The sequence below is a fragment of the Vulpes lagopus genome, chromosome X, assembly GCF_018345385.1.
Source record: "Vulpes lagopus strain Blue_001 chromosome X, ASM1834538v1, whole genome shotgun sequence".
NCBI lineage: Eukaryota > Metazoa > Chordata > Mammalia > Carnivora > Canidae > Vulpes > Vulpes lagopus.
Window position 1 is genome coordinate 118,203,394 of NC_054848.1, and position 26,410 is coordinate 118,229,803.

General features: G+C 46.2%; 1 protein-coding gene across 8 annotated transcripts in view; it reads left to right on the forward strand.

Annotated features, from left to right (window-relative positions):
• MTMR1 (myotubularin related protein 1) overlaps window positions 1-26,410 on the forward strand; it is a 63,753-nt gene that overhangs the window by 13,685 nt on the left and 23,658 nt on the right. For 2 of the 8 annotated variants that reach the window (XM_041740548.1, XM_041740555.1), the window contains 7 exons: window positions 9,460-9,535; window positions 12,616-12,710; window positions 13,095-13,202; window positions 15,676-15,777; window positions 16,100-16,183; window positions 17,010-17,159; window positions 18,238-18,426. In XM_041740548.1, coding sequence (XP_041596482.1) covers window positions 9,490-9,535; window positions 12,616-12,710; window positions 13,095-13,202; window positions 15,676-15,777; window positions 16,100-16,183; window positions 17,010-17,159; window positions 18,238-18,426 — 774 coding nt within the window. In that variant the 5' untranslated portion in view covers window positions 9,460-9,489. Of the gene's footprint in view, window positions 1-3,274; window positions 3,299-3,892; window positions 3,920-5,659; window positions 5,714-7,973; window positions 8,167-9,459; window positions 9,536-12,615; window positions 12,711-13,094; window positions 13,203-15,675; window positions 15,778-16,099; window positions 16,184-17,009; window positions 17,160-18,237; window positions 18,427-26,410 lie in introns of those variants that run through there. The other 6 variants (XM_041740550.1, XM_041740553.1, XM_041740554.1 and 3 more) reach the window with 6 other exon arrangements.

The following is a 26,410-nucleotide window of genomic DNA, read 5'->3' on the forward strand; positions in this document are numbered from 1 at the left end:
AAACAGCCAGCTGGGGTTTGGATTCCCACTCTGCTTTTGCTGGCTCTGTGACATTTGGGGAGTTACTGCAGCTCCTGCTGCCTCGGCTCCCTCACCTGTCACATGGGGATAACAGTACCTCCTTCCTGGTGGCTGGGAGGGCTGGGAGAGTTGAGATGACATGTGTGAAGCATCTAGCACAGCACCTGCAACACAGCCGCGTGCCGGTATTTGTGCTGCCGCCACTGGCTGCATTTGGGAACTTCCTGACATCCTTCCATGCTGTTGGAGGCTTAGTGGTGTCAGCTCTTACCTTATAAAGAGTTAAGACAGGAGCCAGGCAGAGTGAGAGCGCAACAATTGTTCAGAGCTGGCTTGGAGGGCCTGGCATAGGGGTGAGGCCACAGCGGGTCCCGAGGGGCAAAGAAGAGCACACCGACCCCCTTACCAAGAGCGCGTGGTCAGCGGGAGCCCTGGCCTCTCTGGTGCACCCTAAAGGATGGCTTGAAGGGAACCTGAAAGCAGAGGGAGAGAGCTTTAACCCCCATGCAAACTTTTATACAAATTGAAATCTTGGTGCTTGTGTGGGGAGAGGTTAACTGTTCTCTTCTGCTACTTCGCATGGTACATGTGGAACCCTCCTGATGCCTGATGTGTGGGTTTTCCCCCGTCCCAGCCAGGTCTGCAACACCGGCTGGGTGTCCTCCAATTCAGTTCAGTTCAGTTCTGACGCTGACTGGAGTTAGTACAGACCCCACAGGGGAAGGCCTCCGTCCCACGAGACTGTCCCTCACTTCGGACACCAAATGAAAGTAGTGGGCCCCCGGGTTCCCCATGACTTCTGTCCAGCCTGGCTCTAAACTGGGGGTTCCCAGGACCCCCTCCTTGATTTTGCTCATTTCTAGAACAGCTCACAGAAATCAGGGAAACGTTTACCACCTTTATTAAAGGACATGACAAAGGAGATAGATGAGCAGCCAGATGAAGAGATACATACGGCAGGTGCTGGGAGGGTCCCGGGCGCAGGAGCTTCTGGCGCCATGGACTTGGGGCACACCACTCTCCCAGGACGTGAATGTGTTCAGTGCAGAAGCTCTCTGCACCCCCATGCTATTGGGATTTTATGGAGACCTCATCACATGGGCATAATCCATTACCTCACTCTCCGGACCCTCTCGCTTCTGCAGGGTGAGGGGTGTGGAGCCGAAAGTTCGAAGCTTCTAATCGTGGCTTGCTCTTTCTGGTGGGAAGCTCCCATCCTAAGCCACGTAGAGTTGTCTCATTACCAGATTACTTAACTGGGTCTTGGTTTTCTCATCAGAAAATGCGGCCAATGATTGTTTTTATCTCACAAGGTTGTTTTGAAAATAAAATGAATTAATACATACAAACTACTTAGAATGGCTCTTAAAATCATTCCATGAATATTTTTTTATGATGCAAGGAAAACAGTAAAGGAACTAAAAATTAAATTTCCATCAGCAGAAATGGAAAGAGGGAGATAGGAGTTTGAGAAAGCTTATTTATCTTTTATTTTTTTAAGATTTATTTATTTATTTATTCATGGAAGACAGAGAGAGAGAGAGAGAGAGAGAGAGAGAGGCAGAGACACAGGCAGAGGGAGAAGCGGGCTCCGTGCAGGGAGCCCGATGTGGAACTCGATCCCAGGACTCCAGGATCATGCCCTGGGCTGAAGGCAGCGCCAAACCACTGAGCCACCCAGGCTGCCCTTATTCATCTTTTAGAATGAGACATGGATAGGTACTGTTTAAAGTTGACAAATCGAGAATTAGAGGTGTAATCATGTTTGGAGTTATGGAGGCAATCCTCAGAATCAAAAATTGGTCCAGTTAAACATGGTTATCACGAGGGAATGAACACGCTCAGAGAGGGGAGACCTTTTTTGAGTTTTTATTGCCATCTATGCCCCATTTTGCATTGTTTACCCTCATGGGCATGTATTTTCTTGATTTTGTACTGACTTTCTTGAGGTGTACTTCACATACTTAAAGTATACAATTTGATACGCGTTTCAATAAGTACATACCTCTTAATCACCACAATTATGAGGATAAGCATCCATCACTCCCTTCTGCCAAAAATAAATAAATTTATTAAGAAGCCAGGTTTAGGTTCTTCAGTATAGTCTGTATTTAGGAATTTATGGGCTTTAGGTCTCTTTCAGCTACAGTATCACCACTTAACTCAAAAACCTTTTTTACTTCAGAGGGTATTTTAATGATGATACAGTGATGTTTTTTGACATCTGTGGCCTTGTATTCATATGATCTATCCTGAGTAAAACTTAAAAAGCCAATAATTAGAACCTCTGGTGAATTTTTTTCTTTTTTAATGATCTGTTTTCCACAGAACATGTAGTGCTTACATGGGAGGCTTTCAGACTGTGGATTGGGGAACAGAGACATTCAAGTCTGCCTCACTATCCAAAGGTCCATCCAATTCCTGGGGTGTTCTCTCCAGCCAGAGCTTCCTGAATGCATACACTGCGTGTTCGAGTAGAAGTCACCGGCAAGGGTGTAGGAATAACATGTCTCTGCTTAATAAAGCTTGGCTTCTCCCCTCTTCCCCTCCTTCCCCTGCCCTCCCAGCAGAGCCAGTTGCCTCTTCCCACCTGCAGCTGCCCCTTCCCTGTTGCCGTAGGAGTTAGGGTGAGGGGCAGGTACCTTTCTCTCCATGGGTGGCCATGGCAGGGAGTTTAACTTTGGAGTTCTGAGTAAAAGTTGAAAATAAAATTTCTATAGAGACCAGCTTAAGATTTATGGTTAACTAGGTTTTATGATACTATTAGTGCTAATAGCTGAGCCCTTCCCTTGGTCAAATGTGGGGGCTTTTGTGGTTTTTGGGTTCCCTTTTTGTTTTTGTTTCTGTGGGCTGGTTTGGGAGCAGAACCACTGTTTTGTATCATTGTTTCTATGGGGAGAATGCATTCAGTATTCCAAACGGACACACAAGTGAACTTTTCAAACACAGCCTGTTCACAATGGCTTATAATGGTACTTGACAGAAGGGGTTTGTGTTTAAAATAATGTAGTTTGTCTCAGCCTAAGGGCAATAACTTTCTCCAAATCAGAGACTTGCCGGAGAATTCCAGGACAAACGTGTTAAGATTGATTCAATAGCGAATAAAACTTGGAGGGCAAACGTGTTAGGATCGATCTGGTTGGTTTAGAGGATTATTCTGTTCCATCGGGATGGGCTGGTGAGCTTAACAGCCTCTTTCACAGGTCAATAGTCATGTGTCCATGATGATGATATTCTGTATTTTAACTAACAGGTTTTCAGGAGGCCTGATATAAGGGTAAGGATGTGTGGCTTTCGGCACCTGGGCCTCCTACTTGTCGTGTGTCTTTGTGCTTGATCCAACACTTAGTCTATTTAGCGTTCTTTACCTTCTCACTGGGTTTATGAGTCACTCGGATCAACTTGCTCTGCTGCGTCACAGCTTTAAGTGTTCACTAGAAACGCTTTATTTGTTACAGTGTTTTTATGTGCAGTAAAAGCTAGCGTGTCTGAGGGCAGGATGCTCAAGTTGTTGCCAGCGTGCAGTACTGATGTTTGTTGGGTTACATGAATTCTGACCAAATGGAGATTCATGGCAGGGGCTTACATGGCCAGGCCTGCAGAGCCCTCTTTTCACCTCGTTTACCATGTAACTCGTCCTAAAGAATTGAACAACACCAACAAAGTGGTGATCTGCCGTCCAGCTTATCTAAGTCAGATTTCAAGTCACCTCTCCGTTTGCATGCTGAATCTAAGAAGCAGAAGTGCTAGTCTTGAGTATCAATGTAACAGAATCAGTTCCATTTAGTAGTTCTTAAAATACAGATGTGGCTGTTATAAGTAGTGGACTGTCGCTTATATTTGCCTCATGATTTTCCTTCCTTTATTTCAGAATATTCATAAAGCAAGACAAAGATTGGTAATGTGCATGTGTTTGAACCTGAATATCAGATGTTGAAAATTAACCTATTTTTATTCAATGAAAATATTGTGGATTTTGACAGAATAAGTTAATAACTTGAGTTTAAAATGGTTAATCTTAGTGAAGCCAATGCAGTAGTACAAAAATTAGCAGGTTAAGTCAAATTCTTGTTATCCCAGTTGGTTTATCTTTGTTTAATCTTGTTTTTACTATGTTTCCTTTAGCTCGTGGGAATCATTTTCTTTCACTGATTCACATTGTTAAATATTAGTGTTTGGCTTTCCATTTGCATGTTCTTCGAACCACTGTGTGGTTTTCTGTTGTTTAGTCATTCACTTTTCTGTTTTTAAAATTTGTATCAAAGAATGATTCCATTTTCTTTGTGTTCAAAAACATGGAAATTTCAAAAACTCTTGCATTTTATTTATATTTTTAAAAAAGTTTTTATTTATTTGAGAGAGAGAGAGAGATCACGAGCAGGGGAGAAGGGCAGAGGGAGAAGCAGACTCCCCGCTGAGCAGGGAGCCCAATGTGGGGCTTGATCCCAGGACCCCGGGATCATGACCTGAGCCTAGGGCAGACCCTGAACGGACTGAGCTGAGCCACCAGGCACCTAAAAAAGAAACTGTTGCGTTTTAAAAATTACCCTGCTTTGAAGGGTAGCAGTACCAACTGGGTGCTAAATTCAATCTGATGATAGAGTGTAACAGAGTATTAAGGAGCTGTTTTACCATATTGACAGAAATGAAAGGTGATAAATAGTAAATTCTTTTAAAGCTTTTCTACTTCTTTGCTGATTGATTGCCTTTTAAAGAAATACAGTCATGGGAACCAAAGTTCCATGAAGAAAAAATATATCTATGTTAAATTTCAATTATTTGCGGCCCCAGGGAGTTGATTCGACTTTCAAAAGGGGTTATAATCTTGTCTTCAGCATTTATATTCTTTGTACCACCTGCTGAATTGAAAGCCCAGTTTTGAAAGTTTCCAAAACAAACTGATTCTATGAAGAGGTTAAACTAAGCCTAGTATACCTTTAAAGGAATTGGAAAACAAGTAACCTTGTGACCTTTCAGCTGTTTCTTTGAAGCACATTGGTACTTTAATTAGAAATCTTTACTATGGTATTGATTCATAAAGCACAATATTTATTTAGCAATAATTTACAGATTGTACATGTCTGTCTCCAGCATGTAATCTGTGCCTGTGCATGTGTGTGGAAAGTTCATGAATACTAGCGGACTTGAGCCCTGAATAGTAGTTCTTTAGAGTATGTGAGCACTTACCGCATTTGAAATACACGTGTCTGAACTGCCTTCGTATTTTGGCTTGGTTTTGCCCTCTCCTTGGTTCTGATGGTATGCTTGATGTAGTATGAGCGTGTCACGTGTCTGTTATTTTGTTTCGTTGCCATATGCTATCGTATTGCTTGGTTTTACCAAAGACGGTCCATTCTTTGAAATCCATGATGTCTGTTTACTTTTCCTTTTTCTGCCCCGACACAAACACAGAATAGATATTCCATGTTAGGCTGAGGATGCTCTAGAGGGCCAGCACACCATTTCCTTAACTGCAAGGGGGAAAATGTTGGGATTTGCAAAGTCGTGAAAGGTGTGTCAACTTTTACATGCTTAGTGTCTCTTTAAAAAAGAACTTCTGTCCTTTCACCTGTCTGTTTGCACGTGTCTCTCTTTCTCCTCTTTGCCGTTTCTTGTCCGTGCACCTGGTGCTGTGCAGGAGACTCAGGAAGAGCACAATGGCTACCCTTCTGGAGCTGAAGCTGATCAGGTGGCAAGTTCTACGTGTCCATCTGTCTGTAGCTACAGATCGTGTTCTTAGAAGCCATTTCATACTAGATTTCTAGATGATGAGCAGATGCTTTCACCACTACAGTAGTGCCCTCCTGTCCGAGTTTGGTAGATTCCGTTATGACATTATTTGCCAAAATTGGTTTATCCAACATTTTGTCACCCAGAAATTTAGTTATCCGTGCTGCTTGGTTTTCCCAGACGGGGTCAGCTTCGAGGTAAGGAGTCTCAGTCACAGCAGGACTCCGAACTGCCTTTACAGAGGTTGTGATTATGCTAAGGGCGCTCCTTGAGGGTGTCGACTTTGCTTTATTCACATTTGTATGGTCCGTGCCCAACATAGTTCCCGGTACCTTGTGTGTATTTGTGGAATGAGTCTATATAGTTTGTGTTGATTAATCAGAAGGAAAAAAAAAAACATGCATCAAGTCTTCTGGAGTGCTTACTCTTTGCTCAGTACCTCAAGGCCCTCTGGAGTATTTTAAAGCAGCAGAACTTTGTCCAAAGCCTATATAGAATCTCTGTATGTGAAAGCGCCAGAAGAGCAGCTCCAAGGAAACCTTGCCGGCCACCCCCATGCCCAGCTGTGCCTTTGTCTAGCCACCCTCCTTTGGTGACCCTGGAAGCACCTTGAAGTGCCCGATTTGAAAGCCAGTGCTTTTGGCATGCAGCCGTTACAGAAACTGTCTACCCAGCAGCTTCCATTCATGATGAGAAAAGTAGCAGAGAGGCCAGAGCCATCCAGTGGGCTGGGGTCCTCGGGGCCAAATTTGGGGAGTTGGTGGGCCTTCCGCTGGACTTGCAGGGTCACTGGAACAGGGTTTGAATGGGATCACCATAGGGAGTTCCTCAACTGGCCAACACGTGGAGCAGAGATACCAAGACGAACAGGTGTGTTCAGAAGATCAGTTTGCCCACAAGAATATTCCATTCTCTGATTATACTGTACATGGGTTGGATAAATCAAGGGTCAAATCATGTCTTGTGCAACTTAGTAGTTGCAGTCAAAGCTTAATATAGCACAAGTGTGAGTCCCATTTCCTAACACCAGCTTTATTAAGAGAATCTACTGTACTCACAAAATAACGAGCCTTTAAGAACTATTCTTCTCTCGAATTCCTATGCTAAAGCTAAATGTGTTTCCTATACAAAAGAAACCTTTAATGGGAAAATCAGAAGCAGTGGGATCATTTGTTTTGTTCTGATAGTTGCTTTTCCATCGCTTATAAAGCATGTCCTGGATTTAATTCTTATTAGTGAGAGGTTTGTCGGTTTGTCTCACTTGATCTCACCAGCACATTCATGCCTTATATAAATTCACAGGTATTTCAAGCCAAATTTAACGTGACCATCAGAAGAGAAGAGAGAGAGACATGTTTGATCTTCAGCCTCAATCTTGAGAGCCCTGTACATTCTCAAAATGGTCCCAGTCTCTGGTGTCTCCCTCTGCAACATTTTAGTCGCTGGTCCAGTGCTGAGGACTTGAAAGTGTTTGATGTGGCTCGCTATAAAGCTTAAAGTGAATCACATTCTCCCCCCTCCGCCCCTCCCCCTGATCCCCTTCCAGGTTCAGCGATTAGAACAGCTTGCATTAGTACATATATTTCAAAATAATCTATCCCAATTTATTTTTAAATATAAGTTAAGGAATTTAGGTCCATATATGATAATATATAGTGATTATAATAAGCTTTAACCATGTAATAGTTGAAGTAACTTTAAACTTAGGTATCAAGTGAACTAACTTTCTGACTTTGTGTTATAAAATTAGTCACTGGTTCAGGCAAAAGAAAGCAGAACTTCAAATTATGGCTTCTAAGAGTGGTGATATTAGTATTTCAAAAACTAGACATTTAGAAGCATAAATATCGGCTTATACTTTCTTGATAAAATCAGCTGTATTAAAAATGAATCCATTAACAATTCTCCACTTACCTTTAATGATTCTCACTGTCCCTAAGAATTGTGACTGAAATGTCTTAAAAACCAATCTTGACCAAAAAAATCAAACTGAATAAAATTGTTCAGAAATAACTGTGAACCCTAATCTTTTTAATCACACATCTTGACAAAGACGATGGACATTCCTATAGAACAGACATACCCCAACCAACATTTAGCATGGAATTTGTTTTTTATATGTTGACCTTTTTCCTTTCTTTTTTTATAAAATGATAGAACTATTATGATGTATAAGTGTTTTTGAATTGACACTTAAGTCCCATTAACAAAACATAGTGAAATATGCTTAGAATTAGGCAAAGAATCAGTTTTGAATTTTCAGTTATTTAGAATTTTAAAAGATGACCATTTTAAATACTTTGCTTCACAAAAATCTGCTGAAAACATAGTATTGTCTGACCTGTTTTCTGCTGAACACTAGTGGCCTCCCGGTGTTTAACTGTGTTTTGGAGAAAGCAGCCCCTGATCAAATAGGTATGGGAAATGCGGCATACTCTAGCGCCCTCTTGCTGATATGGCGTACATTAATATGCTAGCTAACGACTTGTCGCACTAAAATGTAAAAAAGCAAAAACAAAACAAAACAAAAAAAAACAACCCACCCACTTAGCTTTTCTTTAACCCAGCATTACCCAAACTTGGAAAAAAAAAAGGCCTAGTCACATCTCTTGGGAATCTAATGCCCTACGAAACACAGCTTGGGGATTGCTGGGGGTTTGAACGCCTTATTCTTATTCGTGACACATTATGTCCGAGATGCCAAGGAGAAAGTGACCAGTTTCCTTGGCAGCATCTCACAGGGTGGCAGTAACTTGGAATTGGAATAGGCCCCGAGTTCAGGCTCTGGTCCATAGCTTTGTAGTTCGAACACCATTTTCTCAGCTCTCCTGAGCTAACTGGCACCATCCAACCTAGCTCCCAAGAAACTGGCTAGTGGGCAGCAGGGCCAATCTGGACATTTGAAATGTGGGCGTGTGTCTCTGCAGCCATTCAAGACGTCATTTTCCTAGTATCATTGTAGCCAGGAAACCTGATAAGTCATTAGTGGTGTTGGTGAGTGTGGAATCAGCACAGAGTGAATTGGTTCGGGAGAAACCCGCTGAAAACACCCTGCTCCACAGTAGTGCTGGACCTACTCCTGTCTGCCAGACGGGAGCGTACTCTCCCATGGCCTGGACGGGATGCGCACTGACAAGCCCACTCGCTACCCGCCCCACCCATCCCTACGCTTTGTGCACACACACAAAGCGTGGGTAGCTGGACTGCAGTACGAAAGCCTAGGGCTTTCCTTAGAAATGTTACTGCTATGAGACCCCTCCCTGGTTGCTTCCACTAGACTTCAGGGTTTCCCACACCGGATAAAGCTTACAGGCTGGGTGATTTCTACAGCTAGCCAAGCACCTACTTCTAACGTTTATTCCATTTGTGTTAGTTTCATGCTCAGAAGGTAACCTTTTTCTGACCTTATTTCCAAATTCTGGAGGCACCTTATAATAGCTGTCTGTGTAGTGATTACAGTATCTATCTGTCATGTCAAGCCATTTCTGTATTAATGCTTTCTAACTGTGAATTTAAATATGTGTAACAACTCGCTAGAATATGCAGCATGGTGTCCTGTGATGCTGAGCTTTGAAATTGTCTCGTTAAGGGGAGGGGGCATACAGTTTGCACGCTTCTGTAGCCATGTAGCAAGAGCACAGAACACTACAATTCCTCCCAGGTATATAGAAGGAAAGTGAGATTTACTCCTGTTTGGTTTTTTGCCAGGCGCTAAGAGATGGAAATAAGCTGGCACAGATGGAAGAAGCGCCACTTTTTCCAGGAGAATCAATCAAGGCCACTGGTAAGTTTAATGAGTACACTTGGCTTATAGAGAGCCATAAAATGAAATGGTACTTTACTTGCGAGCATGGGTGATGTCTGTGCTGGAGATCAGCCAAACCAATTTAATTAGGGGACAAATGGACTAGGTCCATTCATTCTTCTTAATGTCTTCATGACCTTAAGAGAGAGAAGACCATATGGGATCACTGTAAGTTCCAGTTGAGTGTTCGGTGGCATCACCAACAGAAGAGAGGCCTGACTTGTCCTGATGAACCAAAGGCTTGATTAGACACTCAGGGTGATGTAATGCTTAGTTGGAATCCTTTACTTTAAGGGTATATTGACAGAAGATCCGTGGCATATTTTAATAACAGTTTTGAGAACTTGGCAAAAAGAATTTCAGTGGCTTATGAGATTCCAGAAAGTACAATTTGAGCACAAGAGAAAGGGCATGTGTTGCCACCCTGCGCGGTAAGGCCAATGGCAGGAGTACTGCTCCCCCATCCTCCCTCTGGACGGCCCTGCATGTCAGCAGGCAGTCCAAGTGCTATGGGCAGACAGGAGGGCAGTGGGGTGTGACCTTTTCATCTCACAATTGCCGGGGTTGGGTCGGACAGTCTAGTTTGCCATCTGAGTGTTGCCGTCTTCCCTCATGGCTCCCTCTCAAAGATGTGTGCTTGGTTTAAGAGTGTAATCATCTTGTGTCAGGAATGTTTGAGGGGTGCTGGGTTGCTGTAGTTGATTAAGCATCTGACTCTTGGTTTCTGCTTGAGTCATGATCTCAGGGTTGTGAGATTGAGCCCCATGTTGGGCCCAATGAGGAATCTGCTTCTCCCTCTCCCTCCATCTCTGCCCCCCTCCCCCTCCTCAAATAAATAAATAAATCTTTAAAAAAGAAAAAAGGGAATATTTGAGTGGCTGGGCTCTCCCAGGACCTCCAAACAATACTGCTGCTGAGTATTCTAGTCTGTGGCTCCGGACCCCGCTTATCCCATTGGTAGTTTTGAAACTTGCTTTCTTTCTCTTTCTCTCTTCCACTCTCTCTTTCACTCTTTCACTCTCTTTCTCTCGTTCTTTCTTTCTTTCTCTTTCACTCTTTCTCTTCCTCCTTCCCTCCTCCCCTCCCTCCCTTCTGAGAGAGGCTGGAGGCAAGGGAGGGGCACAGGGAGAGAAGAGAGACTATCAAGCAGGCTCCATGCCCAGTGCAGAGCCCTGCACAGGGCTCAGTCTTCAGGTACCCTGAAACTCTTTCTTTCTTTAGCTTCTGGAACTTCTTTCACTGGTGGTCCTCTGGCCTCTCTGAATGACTATTCCTTCTCTGGGAGTTCTTCTAACCCTGCCTCCATGCTGCTTTTGTAATGATCTGATTAAAATGCAGAGCTAATTATGTCATGCCTCTGCTTCTTCTCCAGACAGCAAGCTACATAGATTTCAAGTGTACAACATGAAGAGTTTTGACACATTATGCACCTGGGAAACCATCATCATAGTCAAGATAATGAACATATCCATCACCCCCAGAAGTTTCCTTAGGCCCTTTATAATCCTTCCCTCCCACACCTTCTCCCCCATCTCCAAGCACTGTAGGCTAATTTATATTTTCTACAGTGTTATAGAAGTGTAATCATTTAATATTTTCTTTTTTGTCTAGCCTCTTATACTCAGCCTAAGTATTTTCATATCCATATTATGGAATGGGTCAATAGTCATTCTTTTTACTGCTAAGCAGTACCCTATTATGCTACTACACTACAGTTTGCTTATCCATTCATCTCTTGGTAGATATTTGGGCTGTTCTACGTGTTGGCTATTACACACAAAGCTGCTGTGAACCTTCACGATTAAGTCTTCTCTTGCCTCATGTCCTATCATCCCCGCTGCACCCTTTGTCCCAGCCACACTAACCTCCAACAACTCTGCTTTCCCCTCCCTCCCTCCCTCCCTTCTCCCCGTCCCTCCTCACCTCCTTGCTTCCCTGCTGAGCCAAGTGGGTCCTTTTCTGAGCTCTTACTGTGCCCACTGGGTTATGATAGCATTTGTGAGGCTGTCGTACAATGGGGATTTTCTGTGTGGTGCCTCTTATAGGGCTTGGCTGCTTGTGAGTAGGAACTGTGCCCAGTAATCCCTAGAACCCCAACAATAGTCATGATCTCAGGGTTGTGAGATTGAGCCCCATGTTGGGCCCAATGAGGAATCTGCATCTCCCTCTCCCTCCATCTCTGCCCCCCTCCCCCTCCTCAAATAAATAAATAAATCTTAAAAAAAGAAAAAAGGGAATATTTGAGTGGCTGGGCTCTCCCAGGACCTCCAAACAATACTGCTGCTGAGTATTCTAGTCTGTGGCTCCGGACCCTGATCTGGAAGCTGATCAGTGCATACTGAGCTGTAGAAAAGTTTAATGGAAGTGTTTTTGAGAACTTGGCTGAATGACAGCGTTAGTGCTTTTAATGGTTCCACTCGGACTCCTCTGTAGCTGTATACAATCCTGCTAGTCCAGTGGAGTGGCCCTTAGAGAAGATGGTAAAGATATGCTATCTTTGTGGTAGGTGTGAGCTGCTTCTCACTCATAGGACTCCAGAACGTTGTTGATGGTGATACTAAATAAGTTGATATTAACAATAAGAAAATAAAAACTGATATGGAAACGGAGAAGGAATTTGAAGCAAAGAAGTCATTTTCCATGCCACTGATGCGGTTCTGGCTTTTGTCATTTGTGAAACAGTTTCCTTTGGAGGTGTATTGGCTTTCGTTAGCAGGAATTGATGAAACCACAGCCCAGGGTCTCTGGAGTTTAATTACTCTGTTTCCAAATATGACAAATTTATCACTCAGGGAAAATGGTAACCACCTGGAAAACGATGACAAAATGTAACTTGTTATGGGGCCCTTGACTTAAAACCTCCCTAGGTAGCAAATCAGGATTGTGTTTTACAGAATGGAATTTTCTTAGAAGACTATTTGTATCTTTATTTAATGTGATAAAAAAAAAATGTAAACTTCCTAGCAAAGTGGAATCACAGATATGTCTATTTGGAAACCTAAGACTTCTGGAAGCACAAGTCTGTGGCAGAAGTTGCTACTTGGGGGTTTTTCTTTCAGTGAAAGACGTCATGTACATCTGCCCGTTTGTGGGCGCAGTGACCGGGACCCTGACAGTGACTGATTTCAAGCTGTACTTCAAAAGCGCGGAGCGGGTGAGTTTTTAAGTGGATGTGTCGTCTTTCACAGCCCTGCAGAGCACAACCCACGGTAAGGAGAGAGTACAGAGAGCCCTGAAATCCTGTCACCCTGACAGAGCCACAGGGTGGGGGTGGGGGGTTTCACAGGTGCACATTGGCAGACAGATAAGGCATCTGGGGACAATGCTATGAACGTCGTGCTTAGAGCTGGGGGTGGGGGTGACTTGAACTGTAGCCTTGGCATCTACCTCATAAAGCATGTTATCAGTCAGACTCCAGTTTCGTTGTTGGGGCCAAGGGGAAATGTGAAACAAATCTGCATTTTCACCCAGAGAAGACCTCTGGTATGAAAGCTCTGCTGGCTGGCACTGATAGGCCTTCCTTAATTTGTAAACCCAGGACCCGAATTTCATCCTCGACGTTCCCCTTGGCGTGATCAGCAGAGTTGAGAAGATTGGAGCGCAGAGCCATGGGGACAATTCATGTGGGATAGAGATCGTGTGCAAGGTACGGTGTGGACACAGGCGAACCTGACGGGGCGCTCAGCTAGCAGCTTTTTCTGACACATTCTTCACAGTCTTTGGGCAGTGAGGGTCACTGGGACTGTTAGTAACTACAGTGTTTTCAGGACTGAGGCCTCTTCAAATCTCGTAGAAGCTAATTCATACCACTCTGGGAGCTGTGGAGGTAAACCTCTTCTATTGAAGTATTCTAATCAACACAGACCTATAACCTAAATGTTGATGTTATTTGTTACATTTCAGAGAAACCAAGTGAAAAGCAGAGAGGAACACCTTTTTTTCCAGTTTGTTGTTTTAAAACTACCCTTTAGAACAGTGGATGGTCAGAGACTTCCTGAAGGGACAGCGATAGTCTATATAGATTCTGTGATTAAAAACACGATGTGGGGATTTTCACCTGCACTGTGCTTATGTTTGGTTTCCTGCTCTCCCTCCAATGGGTTAAGTAGAAATGTGTGTGATGATTTTAATGATGACTAGTCATTTAAGAAACACTTTTACTGATACAGCTTATTTCCAAAGACTTTACCTCATGGGATACGCTTTATTAACAACCCTCCCTAAAGTCCCAGGAAAGAGAGCCTGTGCAGAATTGCCAACGTCCCTTCCATGGTCAGGGTTTGGATTCCTGCCGATCTGTCTGTTTTGATCACGTCTCTGAAGATGGCTCCCTCTGGTTGGCCCCAGACTGCAGCTGAACCCATTTGTTTTTTTTTTTTTTTTTTTTCAGAGAATCCTTTACTCTTGTAGATCATGGATCTACTGGCATTTAGACTCCCTGTGGCCACTTCATGGCAGTGCTGTCCTGTGACAAATTACATTTGTCCTTCTCAGGCCAGGGTTCCACATGCTGAGCTGTGTGAAGCAGTTGTCAAACCTAGAGCAGATGGGTGATTCGATGAGCCCTGAATTTTGGGAACATGACATTTCCCTATTAGAACTCTCCAGTAGCTTCCCTTCATCCTCAGGCTAGAGGGAGGACTCACCAAAAGCCTGTGTGTCTGAGCTGCATGATTGCTCTGTGCAGCTTCACTTTCGGCCACCCTCCCCTAATTCTTGCTAGCCCAGTTCCTTTAGCTGTTCTCATTCACCTCGTGTGCTCCCCACCCCTGACTTTGGACTCTTCGCACATGCTTTCCCTTTGCTTGGAATGATTTGCTCTCTCAGCAATCCTAAATAGCAAGTGAGCTCAGTCAGCTACCAGGGTGTGTGTGTGTGTGTAGCCAGAGTAGCTTGGAGGGTGGGCGCATTGGGAAGTGATGTTGCTTAGGCGAGTGCCCTAGGGCTGTTGAATGAACATGTTTTTATGGCCGAGGTGAGCCTTTGCTAATAGCTGCTTTAAAATGTTTTCCAGCCTAGCATCACTAGGGCCACATTCTCAGCCTTCTCAGCTCATGCCTCAGAGCCTTGCAAGGTGTTAGGTTTGATTTCTTTTAACAGGTGGTACGCAATTCCCAAGGTGTATAGGGAAGAGCCAGTCTCTCTCCAGCCAACCCCCAGCCACCTTGTTCCACTCCTGTCAGGCACCCACTGCTACTGATTTCCACGCACACCCTGTGTGTACAAGCCTGTCTGTGTGGTCTTTACAAATAGTAGTGGTAGTGTCTTAGGTAGCCCCTTCTGCCCCTTTCTTTCCTCCCTTAACAGTCCGTCTTGGAACTCTTTGGCCTCAACACACGCAGAACTTTCCAGCCTCTGTCAACGGGCATTTCAGGCATTTCCATTTCTTCTCCATTATATATAATATTGCAGGAGTAACTTTGCCACTTCCCAAATTGCTCTTGCTTTAATCTGCTTGTGGTCATATTTATCTTCAAATTTCCTGTAATGTTAAAGAAGAATGAGACTTTTGTGTTTAACTAATGGCATAGGTGTAAAAAGGTCAGGGAGCCCTGCTCATACGGGTCCTGGGGAGAAATCTGAGCCCCCTCACTGGGCGCGCTCCCACGGGCTCGCACTAGGGCTCTTAGTCAGCAGCATGTGTGGTGGGGCATTTAAGAAACTGATTTTGAGAAATGGCATTATAATTTCTGTAAGGAGTGCACCGAGGAACATAGTCTTTACGTGATACAGACTTCTGGCTCTGAGTACACAGAGAAATTTCTGTTTTATTGATGGTGCAAAATCTGCATTTGACTCTTTCGGCAGCTTAAAGCTACTGGCTGATTTTGTGGCACACCTTTTGCAGTAAGTGCACAGGCCCCGATGGCACATCTTCCAGGCACTAACCTTCTTCTTCCAATCTGATGACTTCTTCCCCCAACATGTCCCCTCCTTTGTTCCAGTTCCCTCAATTGCTGTTATCTTGTTGGAGGTGCTTTTGTTAATTGTCTTTTGTTAGTGGAAACAATCTCTACCATGAGAAATGAATAAAAATATCTCATGTATCTCTTTATAGTATGGTGTCTCCTCGTAGATAATCAATGTTCAATAAATGAGTTTTGCTAATTGTTTAATAGGATATGAGGAACTTGCGACTTGCTTATAAACAGGAAGAACAGAGTAAACTTGGGATATTTGAAAACCTCAACAAACATGCATTTCCTCTTTCCAATGGGCAGGCAAGTACACCAAAATAAACTTTTTTTGCATGCCTTTGTGTGTGTGTGTGTGGGGGGGTGTCCAAAAAGTCATGTTTAATTATTCCTTTTTTCCAGAGGTTTCCTTTATCTCTTTTCTCTGTTTGTGACTAATATTAGAATATTTAAAATTTGTCAGTTCTGTGTAATGATTAAGGAAAGTGCCAATTTGTTGCTTCAAAATTTACAGATCAAAGTAGAAATCTTAAAATATTTAGCTCACAGCTGAATGAAGACCTTTAATATTGAGTATATGATATAGTAAAGAAATACTGATGTGTTTTTGTGTGTTTTTTGTATCTAGACACTCTTTGCATTCAGCTATAAGGAAAAATTTCCAGTGAATGGATGGAAAGTTTATGATCCTGTATCTGAATATAAGAGACAGGTAAAGTATATTCCTCATCAGACCAAAAATAGTGGTTTGAGCATCTCTTTTTTACCAGGTTAGAAATGTAGTGGAGAAGAAACTGTTTGAAACAAGCTGTGCATGCGTATGAGTTACCTAGCTTGTAGGCTCTTCGTCTCTGGGATGCTCCATTCTCTCAATGCCAAACTTTGATTATTCTGCTCTTCATCCTTTTTCCAGAGGGCAATTCGAGTACAAGCACAGGGGTTTAAAAAGCAAATGGGCCAGATGGTTTTTATTAGATATTCTGGTAATGAGTTGATGACTAAGGATCAAAACCAATGGCTTAAATTAGATTAAGTGTATGGCGTGACTACATCAGTCTGGTATGGTGTTCTGTACCTAGAAAGCCTTCAGCACATTGTCGGTTTCGAGATATTCCGATAAGATACTATTTTCATGACATTTAATCTTTGTCTCCACTGTGTATTTGGTATGGGGATTTATATTACTTACTGTACATGTTTGCAAAAAGTTTCTGTGTCTCTAAAGAACTTTCATGGGTTTTTCAAAAGCAATACCATGCTCATTCTTTATATAAAACACAACAAGAAATGTGCAGGATTGGGATTCTAGCATGTAACTTTTACCATTTTAAAATATGTTTGGAAATTCTTCTGCTTCATTAAATTCTTAAAAATGGGTAAGACATGGGTTATGTTAGATAAACATATATTTACACTTTAAGTAGCAGTGAATAACAAATTATAAGTGGATTTTAGGAGAAAATAAGAAATGGATTTGGGTCACACTACTTTTTGAAAACATAGAAGTTTGCTCTCTGCCCTTCTCTAACACCCTGCAGGGCTTGCCAAATGAGAGCTGGAAAATATCCAAAGTGAACAGTAACTATGAGCTGTGTGACACCTACCCTGCTGTCATTGTTGTGCCAACTAGTGTAAAGGATGATGACCTTTCCAAAGTGGCAGCCTTTCGAGCCAAAGGCAGAGTCCCGGTAAGTAATAAACATTATCACTTAGGCATAAACACAGACTTTTTTAGATCTAATATGGAAAGAAGCAAGACAGAAAAAACTCTAGCGAACAAAACAGAAAGTGGAAAAATATGCCTAAAGCCCTCTAAAGGCAGTTGAGACTAACAAAGGAGTGGTGAGAAAGAGCACGTTGTTGCATTAACAGCGTACATCGCTGGTTTTGTCGAGTTGTCTGAGAGCAAATTAACTTTCTTAGATGCTGAGTGGAATGCCTACAGCTGCGTGACCCAAATCCATAGAGAAGCCAGCAGGGGATGAAGTGTTTTAAACAGCTTTATTGAGGTGTTAACTGATAGACAAAACCCCTCGCACAGGTGCAGTTTGAGTGAATTTGAACATTCATGTACACCAAGGACACTCTCACCATAATCAGGGAGGGAGTGAACGTTCTGGAGCATAGAGTTTGTGGTCCAGTGTAATTCCGAGTCTCTTGGCCGCCTGAGGAAGATGGGAGGTTTGGGGGCAGAGCTTTAGACCTTATAAAGGACTGTCTTTATTTTTTTAAAGATTTTATTTATTTATTCATGAGAGACACAGAGAGGCAGAGACACAGAGAGAAGCAGGCTTCTCACAAGGAGCCTGATGCGGGACTTGATCCTGGGACTCCAGAATCACACCCTGAGCCGAAGGCAGACGCTCAACTGCTGAGCCACCCAGGCATCCCAAAAGACTGTCTTTTACTTTGCCCTCCTGCCACATATGTGATCATTGAGATACAAAGATGTCTTTAAGTCAGGAGACAAAATAAAACTAGTCATTCAGATAGGAGTGGGGCTTGACTTGTTAATCACGGTTTGACTTAGTTTCTGTGTTTCTTAGAGTCACACAATTTGGAGGTGGAAGGGGATTTGGGGATCTTATCTAGTCAGACTTCTTTCAATCTGACCCAGACAGTGGGTTCCAGGGCCACAGATTGGTTTGACCTTTGAGGAAAATATGCAGAAGAGGCTGTGCTTGAAAAGGTAACTTATTTTTACTGCCCAACAGGGCATATATTGTTTTAGGAATTGTACTAATGTTTGCCGCTTACAAACACTAGGTGTTATCATGGATTCATCCAGAAAGTCAGGCAACAATTATCCGTTGCAGCCAGCCACTTGTGGGTCCCAATGATAAACGCTGTAAAGAAGATGAAAAATACTTGCAGACGATAATGGATGCTAATGCACAGTCTCATAAACTTATCATCTTCGATGCCCGACAAAACAGTGTTGCTGATACCAACAAGGTACGTTGTTAATAACATTGCAGAAACAGTGCCTTTTTTCTCCTGTCATGGCCATAGATTGTTCCACAGTCCAATTACACTGCGGAGTTCCTCCCCACCTGAAGGTGAGGTGTTTGTGATCAGCCTCTAGCTGTTCCTCGCTGGTATCTGGCATGTGGGGCTCTGTGCACTGTCTCTCTTATTGCTTCTCCATGATCCTGTGTGCTTAATTAATTAAGCAAAGACCCAGAAAGAGAATTCTCACCTAAAGAATCAAGTAAGAGTCTTAATTAAATGATTGTAAGGCCCTTGGAAGTCCCTTTAACCTGTAAACTATGACGATTGCTTGATTAATTCCTATCTGGTCTGAAGCTTTCTTTAGAATGGCATCTCATGTGAAACCAGGCAAGTATATAAAGTTTCCAGAAATCACATGCAGGAGTGTCATCTGCAGACAGCTCCCATTTGATCCCTAGTAGCTAAAGGGGCTGGGATCCTTCGTGCCCAGCCACAGCTAAGAGGCCCTGCCCCTAGCACCTGCTCTCCAGGTAGGAAAAGCTCTGAACTGCGTCATTTCTACTGCCCACGACTGCCTCTCTGTGTTGCTGCAGGCGTGCATCTGGCACTCAGAGGACTTGGCCCTCTCTATGAGTAATTTCAGAGATCAGGAAGATGGTGGCAGCCCTTACCATCTCATCATGCTCACTTGTAAAATGACACTTGGATAACAAATGTGATGCGCCCCTACTAGGGGCAGGTGCTGGGGGGAAATAACAACATAGATAAGGTGAGGGGCTCTGTTATAGGAAGTGTCAGCTCAGCATGTGGGGGTGAGCACAGGAGAGGGACAGGCTAGCCTTGCTGGTGAATTTGGGTAAGGCTTCACGGAGGAGGTGGCATTTGAACTGGCTTTGGATGGTTAGCAGGAAGAGGCAGGCAGGGGTACCTATGTGACAGTGTGCCAGAGCTCATCACTCACAAGAATGGCAAGGAGGAAGACGTCTAAGGGTGTGGTCACCAGCCCCATGCCACCACCAGACATGGCATTCTCAGTACCTGGGTGCTTGCTGGGTGTCATGGCTTGCGAGGTATTGGGGAGGCTGTCACATGATCTGCCATGTGGCCACCTGGTGTGGCCTGGAGAACATAGAGCAGCTCTGTGGGTGTGAAAGGTGCCTGGTTACTTGCTCCATGATCCTAGGCAGTGACTTCATCTCTCTAGACCACAGTTGCCTCATCTCGAAAGTGAGAGTGACAGGATGTCTACTCCTTGGGATAGATGTGAAGGAAGGCCATAGGGGACCTTGCACAGGTCCCGTCCCAGAGAAGGCATGGTAGCTACCATGGTTTATGGTAGCTGTCCTTGCTCCTGACCTCAGAGTGAACTGCTCTGTGTGCCGGACCTTCATGACCTCTCACCCTCTGGATCCCTCTCTCTGGCCTGGCCAACTCTGTCTCCTTCGCTGGTTCCTCCCCCTCTCCCTAACCTCCAGATGGCAGTGCTCCTTCAATCTGGCTGGGCTCCTCTTTTGTACTTGGCACCATCTCCCCAGGCCATATCCTCCGACTCCATGAGTCCACATACTCTCTGTATTTGGAACTTGATACCTGAGTTTCCATCTCACCCTGATTCCTCCTTGGGTCAAGACAGAATTTCCATCCTGTTGTCTGGTTGACATCTCTGTTCAGCCATCTCCCCGGTAACAACCTCTACATATCCAACTGGGCCTGAGAGATGGGGCAGTGAGAACCCTGGGCCTCAGAACCAGTTTGGCCTGGGCTTTCCTCCAGGGTCTCCCCATGATGCCCGGCTGCACCCTCAACAAGCCTCAGGTGCCTCTTCCGTAAGATGGGAGGAAAGAGTGTGCAGCGTCGAGGTGTACCAGGATGACCACAGCACAGGGCGCTCCTAAGCTCGCTGCCCCAGGAGTCTGGCCCAGGGGTGACTGGGGGGTTCCCATCATGGAGATGATTGGCTTAGGGACAACGTGGGGAAGGACATGCATAGGATAGGAGTTTCCTGAGGCCTTGCACCGATTACCACAAACGAGGTGGCATGAAACAACACAGATTTACCCTCTCACCGTTTGGGAGGCCAAAAGTCTGCCAGCTGCCTGGGCTGTGCTCCCTCTACAGGTTTTGGGGGATGATGTGTTCCTTGCCCCTTCCAGCTCCTGGTGGCTGCTCGGTGTGGAGCCACGGCATGCGGCTGGCCCCCTCTGCCTGCACATGGCTTCTCTTCTCTGTGTCTGCGTGTCCCCTCCTCCCTTCTTGCGAGAGGCGTTTAGGGCTCGCTCAAGATAATCCAGGAAGGTCCCTTCATCTCAAGATCCTTGACTTGATGACCTCTGCAAAGACACTGTTCCCCAAAGTCACATTCACAGTCACAGAGAACCTTTGGGTGTCGATGTCTTTGGGTGGGGGAGTGTTTTTCAGCCTGTCACAGGTTGGCCTTCTCTGTTAGTTCCCCACGCTCACATGGCTGGTGGGTCATTAACCCCGTCAGTCTTCGTACTTCTCTAAGGACCTGCTGTCACCACTGCAGTACTGTCCCAGGCTAGGAAGAAGCACGAGAAAAGCTGTATTCACAGAAGCGGTCTTCTAAACATCCAGTGGAGCAGAGGCCATCCTCTGTGTGTGACCACATGTGGAAGAGACAGAAGCAGGATGCCAAATTGCACGTCTGGAACGATTTTATCTCTCATGGTGTTGTGTCTAGGAGCCAAACAAGAGTTTTTATCTGTCCAAGTCCCTGTTAGCTCTTCTGTATATATTATCGTGTCATCTGCAAGTAGAGATACTTTACTTCTTCCTTTCCAATTTGGATGCCTTTTATTTCTTCTTCTTGCCGAATTTCCTGGCAAGAACCTCTGGTACCATGTTGAATGGAAGTGGTGAAAGTGGTCATCCATGTCTTGTTCCTAATCTTACGGGGAAAGCTTTCAGTTTTTCACCATTGGGTATATTAGCCGTGGGGTTTTCATGCATGCCCTTATCAGGTTAAGGAAATCCCTTTCTGTTGTTAATTTTTTTCTGTGGCTTTATCATGAAAAGAGTATTAGACGTTCAAAGGCCTTTTCTGTATCAGTGGAGATGATCGTGTGTTTCCTTTTCCCTTCATTCTATTAATGTAGTGTATTCCACTGACTGATTTTTGTATATGGACCACTGTAGTAGGTTGATTAGCATCTCCCCAAAATTCATGTTCATCCAGAACCTCAGAATATGACCTTATTCGGAATTGGGTTTTTGCAGATGGAATTAGTGAAGAGGACGTCCTACTGGAGTCGAGTGGGCCCTCAATCCGATGGCCGGTGTCCTTAGAAGAGGGCCACGCAGAGAGGGAAAGTGGCAGTGTGGCCATACGCTGAGCAGTACCCACGATCGCCAGCTGCTACCAGAAACCAGGAGCGAGGCACATTCTCCCTCTGAGCCTCCAGTAGGAGCTAAGCCTCCCAGACACATTGGGCTTGGTCTTGTAGCCTCCAGAACTGTGAGGGAGTAAATGTGTGTTATTTTTAAACCCCCTAACTGGTGGTTCTGTTACTGTGGCCCTCAGAAACTCCTACCGTCTGCTTACATTGGTGGAATAAATCCCCCATGGTCATGGCGTAGAATCTCTAATACACTGCTAGATTCACTTTGCTAGTATTTCGTAGGGGCTCCCTTCAGTCCAGTGTCTACATCATGGCCAGAGTGACCTTCTCAACATCTTGCTTTGTGTCTTGAGGCAGTGACATCTAGTTCCTGGACAGGGCCTCTGAAGCCCTCCACCCCCAGGCCTTCCTCCCTGTCTCCACAGACCCCAGGTGTGGGATGCTTCTTTCCATTCCTAAAGCATGTTCCCATGGTAATGTCCAAGCCTTTGCCTCCTTAGCTGAGCCCTCCCTCATCCTTGGATGACATGCCAAAGGTCACTCCCTCGGGGACATCTTTCCAGATGAGCAGAGGTCTGTCTGTGCGATGGTGGCCTGCACACAGCTGTGGTCCCTTCCGTGCGTGTCCAGCGAGCGGGCTTTTGGCTCTGAGTGGCAGGGACTGCCAGGAGGGTCCCCAGAGCCCAGCTATTACAGAATAGCTGCTCCGCGACCAGAATGAGGGGCTGGCTGGTGGCTCAGGTTCCTCTCTCCACGGACAGTCACGGAGCTGATGGCAAGTGGCCTTGTATGTGGATTCCAAAGTCCAGACTCCATTGTGGAGCCAGTGTGATGGCACCGAGGGCTTTTAAGTCAGATTGTTTCTTGAGAAAATGAACATGGAGGGAAGGAATTTAGTTTTAACAATTGTGTTTGAGGAGCCTGAGTGGGGAAGAGAAGGCTCTGGAACTCAGAGAAAGGTCAGGTCAGAGGTTGAGATTGGGGCCCGGTGGCGAGCTGGGTGTTGGTTGCAGGCTGGGGGCGGGTAGAGGTGAGGCCACCAAAGGAGTCCGGGTCATGTGAGCCATTGTGGAGGGCAGGAGAGGAACCCATGGGAGGAAGGGGCACTTCGGGTGTTAGGAGGAGACCCCAAGAAGGAGGGAGGGGTCCTCGATGTCAGGAGAGGAGGAGTGTCCAGTGGGGGAACTGGGTGGGAGAGGTGTCTTAGCTCGGGCTGCTTCGACAAAGTATCGTAGGCTGGGTGGCCTGTGAACAAGAGACTGTTATTTCTCACGGCTCTGGATGCTGGGACGTCCAAGGTCAGGGTAAGAGCAGATTCCGTGTCTGGTGATAGCGCACTGCCTGGCTTTTACAGAGCCACCTTCTCAGCGCGTCTTCACAGTGCCCAGAGCAGAGAGGCCCGCTGTCTTCCGTCTCTTCTTATACGGGCACTAATGCCGTCAGGAGGGCTCCCCTGTCCTGACCTAATCCCCTCCCAAAGGCCACGCCTTCTAACACCGTCTTTTTGAGGATAGGGCTTCAACACATGAATTTTGTGGGGGTGAAAATATGCAGGGGATGTGTGTGGACTTTGGGTTCTGAGGCCGTGGGGATCCTGTCCCGCCACTTTGTACCTTTGGCTCTCGGGTGTTGCCCACCCTCGAGGAGGCTTCCATTGGATCTGTCACCTGGGAACCCCCGTCCCCACTGCCACCGAGGACCAGCAGACTGATGGGCGGATGGCCTGACAGACCTTCACCAAGTGCAGAACAGCTGCTGGGAGTCCGTCCTTCAGCTGGCTGTTCCCTGGGGGTGTTCGGGTTTCTTTATCCTGCAAGGGTTGGGGATGGCCCTGCCGTCAGCTTATTCTTGGGGCCTCGGGGGCTAGTGGGTAACAGGGTCCCAACATCTCCAGCTTCCCTCTAGAACTCTGCTTTGCCCCCATACAGAGAGGTCTGGCCAGCAAAGCCTTGTCTTCCAGAACACTCTGGACCCCCTCCCCCACTCTTCCTTCGGGGGCACAGCTGGGGCCTCTTCTCACCCTCCTTCCTCTTCTGGCTCAAGACCTCCAAGTGCCTGTTCTCTGCATCTGGTTTCTTCCGTAACCCCATTTCCTAATTGTCATTTGTCTCATTTGTATATTTAGTGATCAGTTTCTGGGCAGCATGTTGCCTTGAAACACCGTCTCCTGTTTCTCCTCAGCACTTCCAGGAGGTCCTGGATAAGCTGGAGCCCAGCACACCATCTCACAGAGCGGCTTCCCCGGGCCTCGGGGTGCCAGCAGGCCTGGGCTGGGCCTGGTTTCTCTGCCTGGCTCAGGGCTCTGGACGTGGGAGGTGCTGGGTGCCCTAGCGCTTGAGAATCTTGGGGTGGGCGGGGTGGGGAAGGCACTAAGCCTCGCGTGGATTAGCGTTAATTAAGATAATTGATTTTATTTTAGTGAATTTACTTAGTATTTAATCTGCGCAGCAGCCGTTTGAAAGTCTTCCAGGTGGGAAGGTCAGGGTGCAGAGAGGTGAGGGCCCAGTAAGTCCTTGGGTGCAAAGCTGGGATTACAAATCCATTTTTTGTTAAAGATTTTAATTATTTATTCATGAGTGACACAGAAAGAGAGAGAGCGAGGCAGAGACACAGGCAGAGGGAGAAGCAGGCTCCCTGCGGGGAGCCCAACGTGAGACTTGATCCCGGGACCCAGGATCACGCCCTGAGCCAAAGGCAGACGCTCAACCGCTGAGCCACCCAGGCGTCCCTACAAACCCATTTTTCCCTGCTGTGAGGCCTGTGCCTTTTCCCACTACCTTCCCCAGCAGCGTCCTCATTGGATGCTTAGGTGGTGGTTTTTACCAGAATGCCACTGTGCCACGGAGGCGGGGCTGTGCTCCACTGCTCTGTCCCTCGTGGGTGTTGCAAGGTCTTCCCTGAAGGGAAAGGGTCCCCTGCAGTTCTGTGGAATGACCTGACGTATAGCTGGCATCCAAATGTATGCACATCTTCTGTTCCCCCGCCGCACATTCACCACCTGCAGACTTTCCTTCGCCTTAGCCCCTGCTCCTACGTCCAGCTGATAGGGCTTGCAGCCGCATGCAGCCCAGCCTTCCCCGGAACTCCTTCCTTCCGAGTTCTCAGATGCGGCCTGCGGCACGGGCCTCGGCCTCTTGTGCCCGCTTGCTCCACGGCCTGTCCTGTGTGCGTGGGGCTGGGGTGCTGGTGCCTCCCACGGCTCCCTCTCAGTCCTGCCCCTGTTCCTGCGCTCCTGCCCACTGCCTGACCTCACCCCCTCAGGTTGTCCTGCCTCCTGTCCTCCAGCCAGCACCTTGGCTCAGGAGCCCTTTGGCACCCCACCTGGCCCAGTTCCGTTCTCCCGCCGATGCCCCAGACTGCTGAATGTTCAGTGAGAGCAAAAGGCTCGCAGCGTGCCGATTGGAGCCACTCCGGATTCGTGCTGCAATTCTCCAGCCTCAGCTGGGCCCTTGGTGATGCTTGGAAGTCCCTCCCCACAATCCCCAGTGTCTGCAGAGGCCACTTAAGCCTTTTTATGACTGTTTTCTAATGTTTGAGCCTTCCCTGCTGCCTTCATCCTCAGCAGCTGACCTGGCCTTTGAGCACAGAGGACAGACCACCCTACCTGCCACCAATGCTGGAAGCTACCTTGTCCTGCTGTCCACGGAAGCCTCCTGTTCCCGTGGTGGAGTGGCCTCCTCTCTGTCCTCTGCTGACTCCGCCGTGTGATTTTCTCCACCTGCACAGATAAGCGATCCTTTCAGCCACTGTCACTGTCCCCTACCAGTTGGTGCCAGTGTTCTGCCTTTTACAGGTGGACTTCCTGGAGGAGTTCCCACCCCGATACACCGTGGTGCTCACCACCACTCACTCACCTCCTGTGCCATGTGGGACCAGCTCCTGTCCCCATCTCTGCCTAGAACATTCTTGGTACAGTCACCAAGTACCTTCTTTTTTTTTTTTTTTTAAAGATTTTATGTATTTATTCATGAGAGAGACACAGAGAGGCAAAGACAGGCAGAGGGAAAGCAGGCTCCACGCAGGGAGCCCGATGCAGGACTGGATCCCAGGACTGCAGAATCATACCCTGGCTGAGGGCAGATGCTCAACTGCTGAGCCACCCAGGCATCCCACCAAGTACCTTCTTGTCACAAAATCCAGTGTGTAGTTCTCAGGGTTTTTTTTTTTCCCTTGACTTCTCAAGAGTTCGGCAGTTCAGTGCCTGTTCCTTTTCAGAATACTCTTTTCCTTGTTTTTTCTTCTTTCTCCAGTCTCTGGCAGTTCTTCTCTCTCACTTTACACACCTTCAGGCTTCCAGCCTACGCTTTTCTGTGAACTCACAAGCTGGACCTGTGTATGCCGGACCTGTATCCTTTGATACCCTCCGTAGGCCAGTGACTTTGCATTAATAGCCACAGCTTAGACCTGTCTTCTGAGCTCCAGACCCGCTGCCGGCACATCTTTCCACTTACTGTTCTCGTAGGCAGTGGATGCTCACCACGCAGAAAGCAGAGTACTCTGTTCCTTCTCTATGAATCTCTGTGTCAGGACATGATGGCACTGACTCCTGGGGCGCCCAGCCTGGAATTCCGGGCATCCCTGTATCCTCACGTGCTACCTGCGTCCATTGCCCCAATCAGCCACTGTGT